This window comes from Mustela erminea, chromosome 5, assembly GCF_009829155.1.
Source record: "Mustela erminea isolate mMusErm1 chromosome 5, mMusErm1.Pri, whole genome shotgun sequence".
Classification (NCBI taxonomy): domain Eukaryota; kingdom Metazoa; phylum Chordata; class Mammalia; order Carnivora; family Mustelidae; genus Mustela; species Mustela erminea.
In genome coordinates, this window is record NC_045618.1 from 10,351,608 (window position 1) to 10,364,285 (window position 12,678).

The following is a 12,678-nucleotide window of genomic DNA, read 5'->3' on the forward strand; positions in this document are numbered from 1 at the left end:
GCTGGGGGGAATGAGACAGATCCAGATCTGCATAGGAAAGTTGCAGCTAGGGATTGCTGCAGGGGCGAGGTTGGGAGGCAGAATGTGGCCCGATGTCGGGGTCTTCTCCCTGGAGGCAAGGAGCTTGGGCTTTTCTGGCTCACAGCGGGCATCACTGGAGGGTTTTAAGGAGAGAATGAATTGGGGATGGGTTGAATGATGGGTTCAATGAGGTGAGACAGGAAAGAGAGCAGCGGCCAGTGCTATGCTCTGGGGACATTTCCGGTTTCTGAGACCCGGGATGGTGCAGATGTCAGAGAAGTACTGATTTCATCGAGGGAGAGATCAGAAGGGCTGGGCTTGCTGAGCCCCGGGGTAGGGGTCCTGGAGGGGGTGGAGAGCAGGATGCTATGTTGGGACCCGTGGAGGCTGGGTGCTTCCTGGGGAGGGGGTCTGCAGCTCAGAGGTGTGGTGTGGCTGCAGGCAGAGACGGGGTGCCACCAGCATGCTAGAGATAAGAGAACGTGGGGATTCCTCTCCCGCCGTTTTTGTACAGTGACTTAAAACCAGAAGTGACTGTGGAGAATTCTGGCCATAGAGAGCAAGGGAAGAGGAGGAGGAGAGGTTTGGTGGTGGTCGAGGGGGTGGGCGTTGGAGGAAAGTGGAGGACAGCAAGTTGTTCCTGTCAGCTGTGTCAGCAGTCAGAGAAAGCCGTGTGAGGAGGGCAGGGAAAGTAGCGGTCACATTTAGGAAGCAGGAGCTCAGTGCGGACCCGCATCCAGAGCGGCTTCCCGTGGCCGTAGCACGGTGGTGACGCCCAGTCGCGTGGGATTGACCTGAGCGTCCAAAGCGGGGAAGTGTTCCCAACAAATGGGGACGTTCTCTACGCCTCTGGATGGAAGGGAAGAAGAAAGGTAGCGACAGGAATGGAAATCGATGCAGCCCCTGTGGGAAACAGGACACAGGTTCTTCAAAACATTCAAAGTAGAACTACCAGATGATCCGGTCAGTCCGCTGGTGGGTGTATATACACCCCAGACATGAACACACTAACTCAAGAAGTTACATGCATGCCTGTGTTTATCAGCATTATTTACATTAGCTGTGATACGGAAGCAACCTACCTGTTTACTAATGGGTGAATCCATAAAGAGGAGATTTTGAGTTGTTGAATACGGATGGAAATTGGGCGTGTTTGTGGATACGGTAGAGAAGGAGCCAGTGCAGGGGGGAAGAGCGCATAGGGCAGAGAGGTGAAGCAAGGTGTTCAGGGGGCAAGAAGGTGGCAGGTGCGCAGAGGGACCTGCCGAGCGGGAGGCAGGGATGCCCCTTCCCTCAGTGGAGCGAAGCTGGGAGTCTTACAGCGCGTTCCCTCCTTTATCTTTCCAGTGAGCAGGAGCCCACTTTTGGCTTGGACAGAACAAGGCACTGCTGTCACCTCCTGCACTAATGATAACCTCTCCATGACTTTGCGCCGTTACAGCTGTGGTACTTTTGATACCTGGTTTGGTCTATATTGGTCCAGCATTTTCAGCACCTCCAACAAGGGAACATGCATCCAACACATGGTAGACTGTTGTACTCACAGTCGAGCAAGACCAGGTAGTGACAGGTTTACTTTTATTTTAACATGGGGGAGGGGGCGCTGAACTGGACGGGACAACAGGAGACGGAACTGTCGCTTACAGGTATGTGATCCTGGGCAAATTACTTCATTCCTCTGCATTTCTGGTTCCTCCCTGTAAAATGGGAATGGGCTGGATCCTTTTCAGCACCCACGTTAGCAGTAACATGCATCGTGCCTGTGGTCGGTCACTGTGTGTCTTAGGGAAGGTGAGGGGGTTTGGTGCCTGAGATGTACTGGACAGACGGGTAGCAAAATCTGCAGGGAGCTGGTGTGAGCAGATTAAGAAAGATGAACTCTTCAGTGTGTGTGACTGTTACCTTCAACTGCTCTGACCCCAGAGTTTTGACTTTCTTCTTCTAGAGGCTTTCCAGCCAGCGCTGCACGCAAATGGGCATTGTTTGGTTCTGGTCTGTGTTTATCTTGTACCTGGATGCTCAGGCTTTGGTGAACATATTATTTTCTTATCAGCTTATTTGTGGGTTCATTTCTTTGAGTGGATTTAATTAAGTGGAAGCAGATTATCATGGTATTTAGGACTTAGGTATTAGGGCTTAAATACCTGTCCGGTGGGTTGCTGTTGAGGAATGTATATGTAATGATTTTGTACCCTCTTCTGGTAGAAGCAGTTTTGATATGTAGCACACACCTGTGGAATTACAAGTAGGATTTGAAAACCAGGAAAGAAATGGAATGCTTATTTGCAGCCCTGGCGTCCCTTTCCATTTCTCAAACATGGCGGTAGGTTTGAGTCTGAGATTCCTGGTAAGCAAGGCAAAAAGGGAAATGCAGCTATAATCAGACTGTTGAATAGCCTTTGGTTGGAGGTGAGGCTGGGAGAATCCAAAAAATTAGTTCCTTGGAGCAGCAGACCTTTTTCTAGTACTTAAACACATTTCTCCTATCTCCTGTCTTAACCCAGTGTTTCTGAAAATAGATACATATTTTTTCCAGGGATGCTCAGGATTTTAAAAAATGGGTAGCAGAATTTCAAGAAATGCTACGTACTGTATACTTCGATGGATGATTAACAATGAATGTTACCATTTGGGAATCTATCGTAAATCTAGCCGCAAGGAAACCTGTTTATCTTTGTTCACCACTGGGTTTTCAAAATTATATATGACTTCAAAGCTCTTTCCCACCCTGGAGAGCTTTTAACAATAATTAAAACTTTTAAAAAAATTTAAATAGTCTTTCACAGTAAGAGACAGAGGACAGGAGGGAGGGCAGTGGAAGGAGAGAGAGACAGAACCTCGGACAGGCGGCACTTGGGCATGGAGCCTGATGCGGGGCTCGATCTCATGACCTCGAGGTCATGACTTGAGCTGAAACCAAGAGTCTGATTCTCAGCCGACTGAGCCACCCAGCTGCGCCCTCCCTTTTTTTTTTTTTTTTCTTTTTATAAAAGCAAGTTTGTTACTAATTGCATGGGACTGCCTCTGCTTACTTGGTGGAACCCACCTGCTTACTTAACGATGTGGATGGGGGAGAACCTCACTGAGGCCGGGATAGGGGTGCTCCATCCCTCTGGTGTGGGGCCAGTGACCGGGCTTCAGTCCTGGCCCCTCCCTCTGCTTACCGTGTGGCTGTCAGCAGGACTGTCATCTTCTCCAGCGTCCAGTTCCTTATCTGTAAAATTATACTCTCAGTATCACGTACCGCATGGAATCAGTGTAGAATTAATATGTCAACATATGTAAGGTCTTCAGTACTGTATTTCTAATTTCTAAGAAATTAGAAACTGTTGAAGATGGCTGTAGTTAATATCACCCTGTTCGGGAGCCTGCTGGGATGCCACATTCCTCCCATGGTACTAGGTACTAACCACGCTGTTTCTTTGGGTACTGACTGTGCTTTGAGACTCGTTCGCCCTTGGTGATCACTGCTTATTTTCCTAGTTGCCATCTCCATGATTCTGCGAGCTGGTTGAGGGCATCTCCAGCCCCTGGTTTAGGCCTTTGGATAGCCCAGAGAGTCAGTGTGTGGTTTTTCAGCTCAGCTGACGGTAAGCCTGGACCCTAGGGCATCGATAGAAGTCTAATTCGGTGAAAACAATTTTGCCTGGGGGGGTGTTTGCCTGCATAAGTTGTTAGTATGTTAGAAATCTCTTTCTTGAGACTACCTCTGGTCTTCTAAACATTGTGGTTGAATGCTGAGGAAATCATTTAACCCCTGCTGTTCTTCAAGTTTCTCTAACAGAAGAGATCAGGCACCACATAAATTGTGAACTGAAAGAATGAAGTCATAAAAGGGGCTAAACCCAGATTATGAATAATTGCCTGATGCGGACATTTCTGGTGCTGACTGTGGAGCTCAGTTACAGAGCGGACGAGCGTTCTGTTAGTTTTACCCTGCGGAGAGGGAGAATCTTTGTTTTCCATGATGGACCACTGAGCTACAGAGAAAAATCAATGATGAAATTTATGAGTAGGAGGCCATTAAATTCGGAGATTCTGTTTTAGAAGAGAATGCTAAAATGTTACACATTCTCGTAGAATTAATTGAACATAAAATTTCGCTACACGTAAGGAGCAATAAAAAGTGTTTCTGTTGTATTTTAGGGCCATTTAGGGAAGAGAGGTAGCAGAAGAGATGAGAGAAGCTAAGAAACGGGTTGTAGAGGGGAAAGTAGTCAGAAAGAGGCGAATAATGGAATAGGATATAGGGAATGGCAGAGACGGGCTTAGAGCAGAGACCAGTAAGACTTAAGGACAGCCAGGTGGCAACGCTCACTCAGGGTAATCAGAGAAAAGGTGGTTGTTCCGGGTACAGAGAGAGTCACTGGGCTCCCAGGACACTGCCACATCAAAGGGGAAAGTCATGTTGCGTATTCGCAACCCCAGGCATAACTGCTGTTACAGTGATGAACATCGTACAGAACATTTCCCTTGCATTTGAACCTGTGGCAAGCTGTGAGGGCAGGATTTTAATCTGCACATTACAGATGGGGAAAGGGAGTTACGGGTGTGTTAAGTGCCTTGCCTAAGGTCCCACAGGTAATGTTTGACTCCCTAAATCTCTCGTGTTTTCCACCTGCCCCTTCACGTGTGCTGATGACTTTGGTGAGGGCTGAAGGCCAGAGTTAGGTCTAAATCAGGGACTCTCTGTAATTCTTACTGTGCTTTTTGAGAACAGTGGTTGGAAGAGGACAACCATTTATTATGTGGTCATCATACAGGCTAACTCATCCGCCAGCAACGTAGCAACAGTGACTAAATGCCTCTTTTCCCCACTGACCTGCAAGGCAGAGGAGCGATCTGTTTGCCACCAGGGCAATTACGGGAGATGTTGTCTTCTGTTACTTGGTTCTGCAAACATCACATCCTGGAATTCACCAGTGAATGCCTTGTGTGCGGCATTTCCCTTGTGCCCTAAATTACGTGCTCCAAGGAGCTGCTGTTCAGATGAAAAACAAAACCACATACAGTGCCTCGTTTACCCGATGAAATTGCTGCTGCTCCTAGGACAGTGGCTGTCTGGGCTTATGTGGTTCAGTCCGTCCTGCACCATCCCATTCTTTACTGCAAGGAGACATGCCCTTGGCACATCAGACAAGAAACTGAAGTTGCCTTGCAGATTACTTTCATGGAATTAATAAACTTGCATTACAGCCTTGCCTAGATTGACTTTCCTAGGCCAGCAAGAGGAGGGCTTCCCAGATTTGTTATAAATGGCCAGTGTGTTTATTGCCAGGCATAAGAATAATGTAATCTGCCAAACTGGATTGACTGAGAACAGTAGAGCAGGAGTTGGGGGAATCTGTGGCCTATGGCCAAATGCAGCCAACTGCTTGTTTTTGTTAATAAAGTTTTATTGGAACGCAGCCATGCCCACTGTTTTGCATATTGTCCGTGGATGCGGCTTTTGTGCCAAGATGGCAGAGTGAGTAGTTGCTACAGAGGCTCAGTGGTTCGGACGCTGCAAATATTTACTCTATGGCCCTTTGCAGAAAAAGTGAGCTGACCCCTGTTTGGCAGGGGGACTGCGCGTCATACCGCATGTGACTGTAGTTTAGGTGAACTTCGCATCTCCGGGACTGCTTCTGCATCTGCTTCCTGACATGGGCCCTGCTGCTGGGCACCAAAGGTTAAGGGTGAAGCTTCCTCCAAGTTCCCCTGGGGCAGCCTGCTGCCCTCTGTCACATCCCAGTCCCCTCGGACAGCCCGGTGTTGAGATGCAGGTTCTCCCCAGTCCCAGGCTCTTCCCAGCCTTCTCATGCTCTCAGCCCTCACATGGCCCCCGACTGAGCCAGCAGAGACTCTCCCGAGGTCCCTTTGCTGTACCTTCCTTGGTCCACGCCTCCTCAGCTGCCAGCCCTGCACTGTTCTCCTTCTCTGGGCCCTCTCCCCGGGGGCGCTGTCTGATGCTTTATCATCCCTACCCTGCAGAAGCCTCCCTTCCCACCAGTACTGCTGTGATAGCTGCCCTCGCAGGTTCTTCTCACTCCGCGCGAGGCCCCGCTGCCGGGATAATGTTGCTCCTGCTCAAGAACCTCTCTTGGCTCCCTATGGACCTCCAGATCTAAAGGCAGACCCTCAGCCTGGCCTTCAAGATTGTTTTATTTCTGATTACTCCTCACCATCTTATCTTCCCCCCACCATGTCCCAGGCGTTGTCTGAACTGTACCCCCCCTACCCCCACGGGTCTTTGCTTGTGGAATGTTGTAACCTCCCCCTACCCTCATCACCCCCTGTTTATCCTTGTTGCATCCCAGAATCCTGGGTGTATTTTCCTTCACGGGCAACCAAACATGCTCTCATTCCCTTAAACCCTCTGCCTCTCTCTTCCCCTGTATGGCAGGCTGTGTTGGTAGGCTCTGTTACGCGATGGCTTCTTTCTGCTCTCCCCAGAGGATAAACTCCCACCGGGTAGGGATTGTCTCTCAATTATAGTCACTTTGCTCGCACCTGCCACGGAGCTCGCATCTGGGCGGGACTTGGAAGTCACACAGAGCATGCGCACCGGTGATGAGGCGCGAACTCGCAGACGCACCTACTGTGTGCCAGGTCCTCCGAGGCACGATCTCGTAATGCTCACTCGAGCGAGTATTGCTAACGGGGTGCAGACCCGCGCGGAAAGATCGGCCACGTGCCGTCCCGGGCAGATTTGGCCTCGAGGCTTCCCTGCTCCCACGCTGCACGCGGATGACCACGTTGCCCTGGAGAAGCATCCACGTCCCGCCCGGTGCGTCTGTGCACACACATTCCTCCGCCTGCCTGTGTCTTAGAATCCTCTGGGAGATTTGAAAGGAGCTCTGCTCGGGTGCGTATTTCCCAGACGCTATCAGAGCCCCGGCTGGGGGCGGGGCAGGCACTGGTGTTTTCAAAGGTTCACCAGGTGATTGCAGTCCAGGCCCCACGCCCCAGGCCAGAGTAAGAAAACGGGCAGACCTCTGGGAAGGCTCCTGGGGGCTATTCTGACGTCCGGGGCTGCCCGGGAGAACTTCTTTCCTTACTTAGTGAGCTCCTGACTTTTGAAGGTGAGGAAGGCCTCATCTCTACGTGACCATGGTCTCCAGGTGCCTCTTTTCTTAGGGCGTTCATGACAGCGTGGGCTGAAGGGCTCAGTCCCCTTTGCTGCAGCTGGTCTGGGTGCCTCAGGCACCCTAAGAGGTGAGCCTCCCTAAAAGGCAACCCCAGTTTGCCCATGTGAGTGTGTCTTTAGGGGCTGAAAAGGAGGGAGTGCTTTCCAATGGTGTCTAATTAAAAACAAAAAACAAAACAAAAACCTCTTCCATCTTGAGCAGAGGGAGGTTTGTTGATGGGAAGTGTAGTAGAGCAGTGGTTCTCAAAATGTGGTCCCCTGAGCACCATCAGCATCCCCTGGGAGCTGGTTCGAATGTAAATTCCTAGCCCTCACCCCGCCCCCCCCACCTGAGGCGTCATAAGCTCTCAGGTTGAAATGGGGCGGTGATCTGCTCTGTGTGATTTTGCTGCCACACTGAGGTTAAGGAGCACAGCTCAAGGTTGATGGTGAGTACGTGGGTAGACCCCTGGATGGACCCCTGAAACAGCAGTGGTTTTCTGCCCTAGCTGGGCATCCGAGACCTCCAGAGTCCTACAAAATCTTGGGCCACTGCGTCTCTTCTCTGTTTTGGAGGCTGTATTTTTAACAAGTGTTCCAAGAGATTCTGAAATGCAAACTTTTTTTTTTTTTGAATCGTGGTTAGTAGAGACCTGATAAATATTACATTCTTTTAATAATAACTTCATATCCACTTGGCACAGGGTAAGGACATTTTCCTTTTCCTCCTGGAGTTAACGGTTCCTTCGTCCCTAATTACCAAGACGTTTGCCATCAGTTCTGTTGCCCATTAAGTAAAGACAGTATTTCTCGTTGCTGGATTGTTCACTGCTACATAAAAGCCACAAGTGGGTTTTATGGCCTCATGCATACTTAATTAGTTCATCTTCTCAAAATTGTGTTTTAAGTGAGTGAAGACCTTAGCCTCTGATCTAATTGATCCACAAAGCGTCTTTTCAGAAGGTTCGCAGGGCCTAAGGCTTCATTCAGAGGCCACAGGTCAAGGAGGTGAGGACCGTTCCACGTCCCGTCATCCCTTGGGTGTTTTCCAAAGACCAGGCTTGAGGCAGGACGAGTGGCTGCAGGCGCGGACACCAGCTCTCTAGAAGAGCTGATTAGTTTTTTGTTTTGCCTACAGCTGTCTCCATCCCCACCATCCTTATCTGTCATCATAAATGTCCACACCTGTGTGATATTTTATGACAGGTCACACCTGCTGAAACAGTGCTGTTGTCCTGTTTCAGATATGGCGCCTAATATTTATGTCATTAAGCCTTGTGGCGGGATTGAAAAACAGCTTTTGCTCCAAACCTTCCCACCTGCTGCCCGCCCACGTCTGTTGTCCTTGACTCTCGTAGTGGGGGTCGCCAGGCTGCAGACCCACCAGGCGCGAGGGCACTCTAGTGCCATGTGTTCCGGCTCCTTTCCCGCACCCACGTCTTCTGGGCATCTCTCAAGGCTCAGCACAAAGGTTGGGGTGAAGCCTTTTGGAGCCCCCCAACCTCCCAGGCAGACAGACTGTCGGCTTTCCCTATTACAAGCCTCTGCTAGAGCACTGATCCCATCATGCCTTTTTTTTTTTTTTTTTTTTTTTTTTTTGTTACAAAGCAAAGGAGTGACTAAAGGGAGCCTTTGTTTTTCTTACCCAGACCTTCCAGAAAGAACTTCTTTCGGAGTATTTGAAAACCAGTTTAATGAGACCAGACTGGCTAATAAATTTCTTTTCTCGTCAGTTGCAAATACTTGGTGTTTGAGAACTAAACTAGCTACACAGTGGGGGCCGACTGAGTTGCGAGCTGGCCTTGTCTTGGTTAGGAAGTGCAGTGGGAATGGGAGTCAGAATCAGAATGTGGGCAAGAGTGGGGATGCAGGTGTCCTGTGGCCAATACCAGTGTCAGAACACTGCTCTACCGAGCTCACCGCCCCCCTCCCCGCCCCGGGGCCAGTGCCAAAGGACAGACCATCATAGTGGGTGGCATTGCATTACTGCCACGCTGCTGACCCTGGGCTGAGTCACCTGGGGACTGTCACGAAATCCCAGGCTGCTCCCAAGACCAGCTCAGTCAGAAGCTCGGGGAGGGACTGGGCATCTGAGCTCTTAAGTGTTCCAAGTGTTTCCAGTCTGAAGGTAGCTTTGAGAAGCCCTGGGTTGAAGAAGGCTGTTTGAACGTGTGGGGTTGAAGATGAGGTTGGCAAGAATCCCTGGGCTACTCTTCTTTTTCATAAGGTGCACAGAGACCTGCTGATCCTTACGGGTATAGCTGGGTGTGCCCATGGCCAGAGGCTGTGGATGCGTGCGGTTGGGCAGCGGGGCATGTGTTCATATGTTTGGTGGAAGGCGAGATCCACAGAACTCTCATTCCTCCCAGTCCTTAGCAGCCTGCAGCCCAGAGTGTCTCAGAGAGAGAAGTCTGCCCCTGCAAGCCTCTCAAATTCTCCCGTCCATCTCTCTTGCCACTTTACTGACTTTGCCTTTCCTCTCTCCTCGTTAATAGTTTGCTGGCATTCCTCTCTCCATTTTTTTGTGGCCCATTTGGCACACGATGGCCACACCTAGCATCCTCTCTTCTGCTTTGATGTTGCCCGATGCCCATAGATAAGTGACAGTAGTATAGATAGCCCTTTACAGCACTTAACCCTCCCTATATGTTCCTGTCCCCATTTTATAGACGGGAAAATGAAAGCATAGGGTGAATTGCCCAAGGTCTCAGAATCAGGATGGCCCCAGATGTTCTGGCCCTGGAGTCCTGGCTCTGCACCCCACTGCTTTGCTTCCTCTCCCTAGGCTCTCCTGCCAGGTATGGAAAGGCTGCTGTCTGCTAGTGGACCTTTCATTATTTTCAACCCTCATGTACACACTTCTGGGTTGATGTTCCTGTTCCTGCTTCACTAAGAAATCAAAGCTTGGACAGATGAAGCAGCTTGACCGAAATCATAGAGCTAATTAAGGGAGTAATAGCTGGGATTCAAACCAGGTGTTCCTCTCTCCGTGCGCTGCATTTTTTCCACCACACTGCACGGGATTGGCTGATTTCTTTAGGGTGGCATCTGTGGCTCTCTAGAATCTGTCACCAGTCCACCTTTCCAACCATTTTCCACTCCTTTATTAAATCATGCCACCAACTTTTGCTCACTGTTCTTTAGCCTGGAGTGTACTTCCCTGCCCAGCTAGGTCTATCCAACCTCCCATGAAGACGGGGACTCTCGCTGATAATACCCCATGTGGAACCTACAAACAGCAGGAGGCAGGGCCATTTGCATTCCCCCCCAGCTCAAAAGCTCTAAAATAATGCGTCTCCTCTTGACCCCGCTCCTGTGATGGCTGTAGTGTGAAGGTAATATCCAGGGACTTGAATTGTAGCTGTGTTATGTGTCTGTCTGCTAGGTTGCATCTTGAGGCCAGGTGTCCTCTCTTCTGTGTGTGTGTGTGTGTGTGTGTGTGTGTGTGTGTGTGTGTGTCGGGGTCATTGCCAAGCCACTGTGGAGGTTTACTATGTGTTAAACAGGTGAAGGTCAGACTAGAGTACAGAGGTGGGGAAAGTCTTAAAAATATTCCATCAGGGGACATTGGCAGGGCAGCAGGGCATAGAACAGTCCAAGTCATATTTATTTGAAGGCCTCTAGGGAAATGTATGTGGGAAATTTCCAGAGGGAACTGGAGCTAATGATTGTCCCAGTGAGCTAATCCAGCATGTCCATTTTGCCAACTAGGGCTTTGTTTTGTTTTCTTCAGGTAGGATTTGCTAACGTCCTAGTAAAAAGCCCCCAGCCCTGCCCCCCCATCCCCCAAGCATGGAGTTTCTAAATAGGGTATAGTTTGGGAGCCGGTGAAAATGGACTTAGGGCTTGCCCAGGAGCACGGGATGGTGGCCACGTGTGGGGAAGGGCAGTTGTGTTTCCCAAATACAGGCAGAACTTTTCAGGATGGAAACAGGTGCCAAGAAAAAACTTCCTTGCCAGTGGGAAAGTTAATTCTTCAGCCGTCGAATTAGTTATCCTACTAAGAAAATATTTTTCGGACTCTTTGGGTTTAAGTCGGTTGTCGCAGGTGTCGTTTGCCTCCCAGAAACACTGCGGAGGGGCCAGGGCCTGCTCGCAGGCGCCCCGCGAGGCCAGAGGGGGCTGCTTCTTGGGTGGCGTGCGCTAGCACTGGCCTTGAGATTTCCTTTTGCACCCCGCAGGTGAGCGTCCTGACCACCCTGGAGCGGAGGTTCAACCTGCAGAGCGCGGACGTGGGCGTGATCGCCAGCAGCTTCGAGATCGGGAACCTGGCGCTCATCCTCTTCGTGAGCTACTTCGGGGCGCGCGGGCACCGGCCGCGCCTCATCGGCTGTGGCGGCATCGTCATGGCCCTGGGCGCGCTGCTGTCGGCGCTGCCGGAGTTCCTGACCCACCAGTACAAGTACGAGGCGGGCGAGATCCGCTGGGGCGCCGAGGGCCGCGACGTCTGCGCCGCCAACGGCTCGGGTGGCGACCAGGGCCCTGACCCGGACCTCATCTGCCGCAGCCGGACCGCCACCAACATGATGTACTTGCTGCTCATTGGGGCCCAGGTGCTCCTGGGCATCGGTGCTACCCCCGTGCAGCCTCTGGGCGTCTCCTACATCGACGACCATGTGCGGAGGAAGGACTCCTCGCTCTACATAGGTAGGAGCTGCGGCGGTGTCCGGGCGCGCGCCCCTGGGCTGCGCGCTCTGTTAGTAACTGACCTTGTTAGTAACTTGCCTTGACCGAGGAAGGCAAGGTGCGCACGTGAACATTTATGGTTCTCAGACTGGGTTCTCAGACTGGGTACATCTGTGGGAGCTTGCGGTGTGGCGGCTTTGAAAAATGGGGATACCTGAGTTGTACCCCCAAGAAAATCCAGTGCAGTTGGGTCCTGCCTGGGCGGGCATGGATTGTTTTCCAGGCTGTCCAGGTGATTTCGATGCACCGTAGAATTGGAGGTTGGCTTTGCTAGATCCTTAAGAAGCAATGAATGGGAAGACACGGTCAGGAGGGGTATCACGTGTTTTCCCCTGATTTTCACACGTGTGTGGACTTGGACCTCTCTGGCATTAACTGCCAGGCTATACTTGGGATCTGCACCTTGGAAACCCCAGTTTTTAATAATCGAAATGATCTTCTGGTCATTGTCCTGCTGAAGTTCAAAGGGGGAGAGATGATTGTCTTCTCAGCATTTGGTGTGTCATTCAAAGTTGATCACTTCTGGTCATTCTGCAATGAGGGTATATACAGGAGCTGGATGTCTAGAAAGAAATAAGGTCTGTGTGAGTTTTTAAAAAAATAATTTTGCGTCCTTGCTTCTGACATTTTGTACTGGCAAGATGGAACCTTTCACTGGGTCTAAGGTTAAGCAGCCTCGAATTTCGAGTTTTTCTTACATGAGACAGGGGTCCTCCGTCACTGCTTTGGGGCACTGTGGCATGGCCATTTGTAGGGCGAGGGCCTCCCGAGCGTCTCTGTCCGTTGTTCACGAAGGGTGATTTGGCCTCCCACAAACAGCTGGACCGTTGGATCATTAAGAGCTATCCCCATTCACTGAGGTA

At 50.6% G+C, this 12,678-nt stretch overlaps 1 protein-coding gene across 4 annotated transcripts in view; it reads left to right on the forward strand.

Annotated features, from left to right (window-relative positions):
* Window positions 1-12,678, forward strand: part of SLCO3A1 (solute carrier organic anion transporter family member 3A1) — a 301,657-nt gene that overhangs the window by 52,747 nt on the left and 236,232 nt on the right. For all 4 annotated transcript variants that reach the window (XM_032342112.1, XM_032342110.1, XM_032342113.1 and 1 more), the window contains exon 2: window positions 11,311-11,776. In XM_032342112.1, coding sequence (XP_032198003.1) covers window positions 11,311-11,776 — 466 coding nt within the window. The remainder of the gene's footprint in view (window positions 1-11,310; window positions 11,777-12,678) is intronic.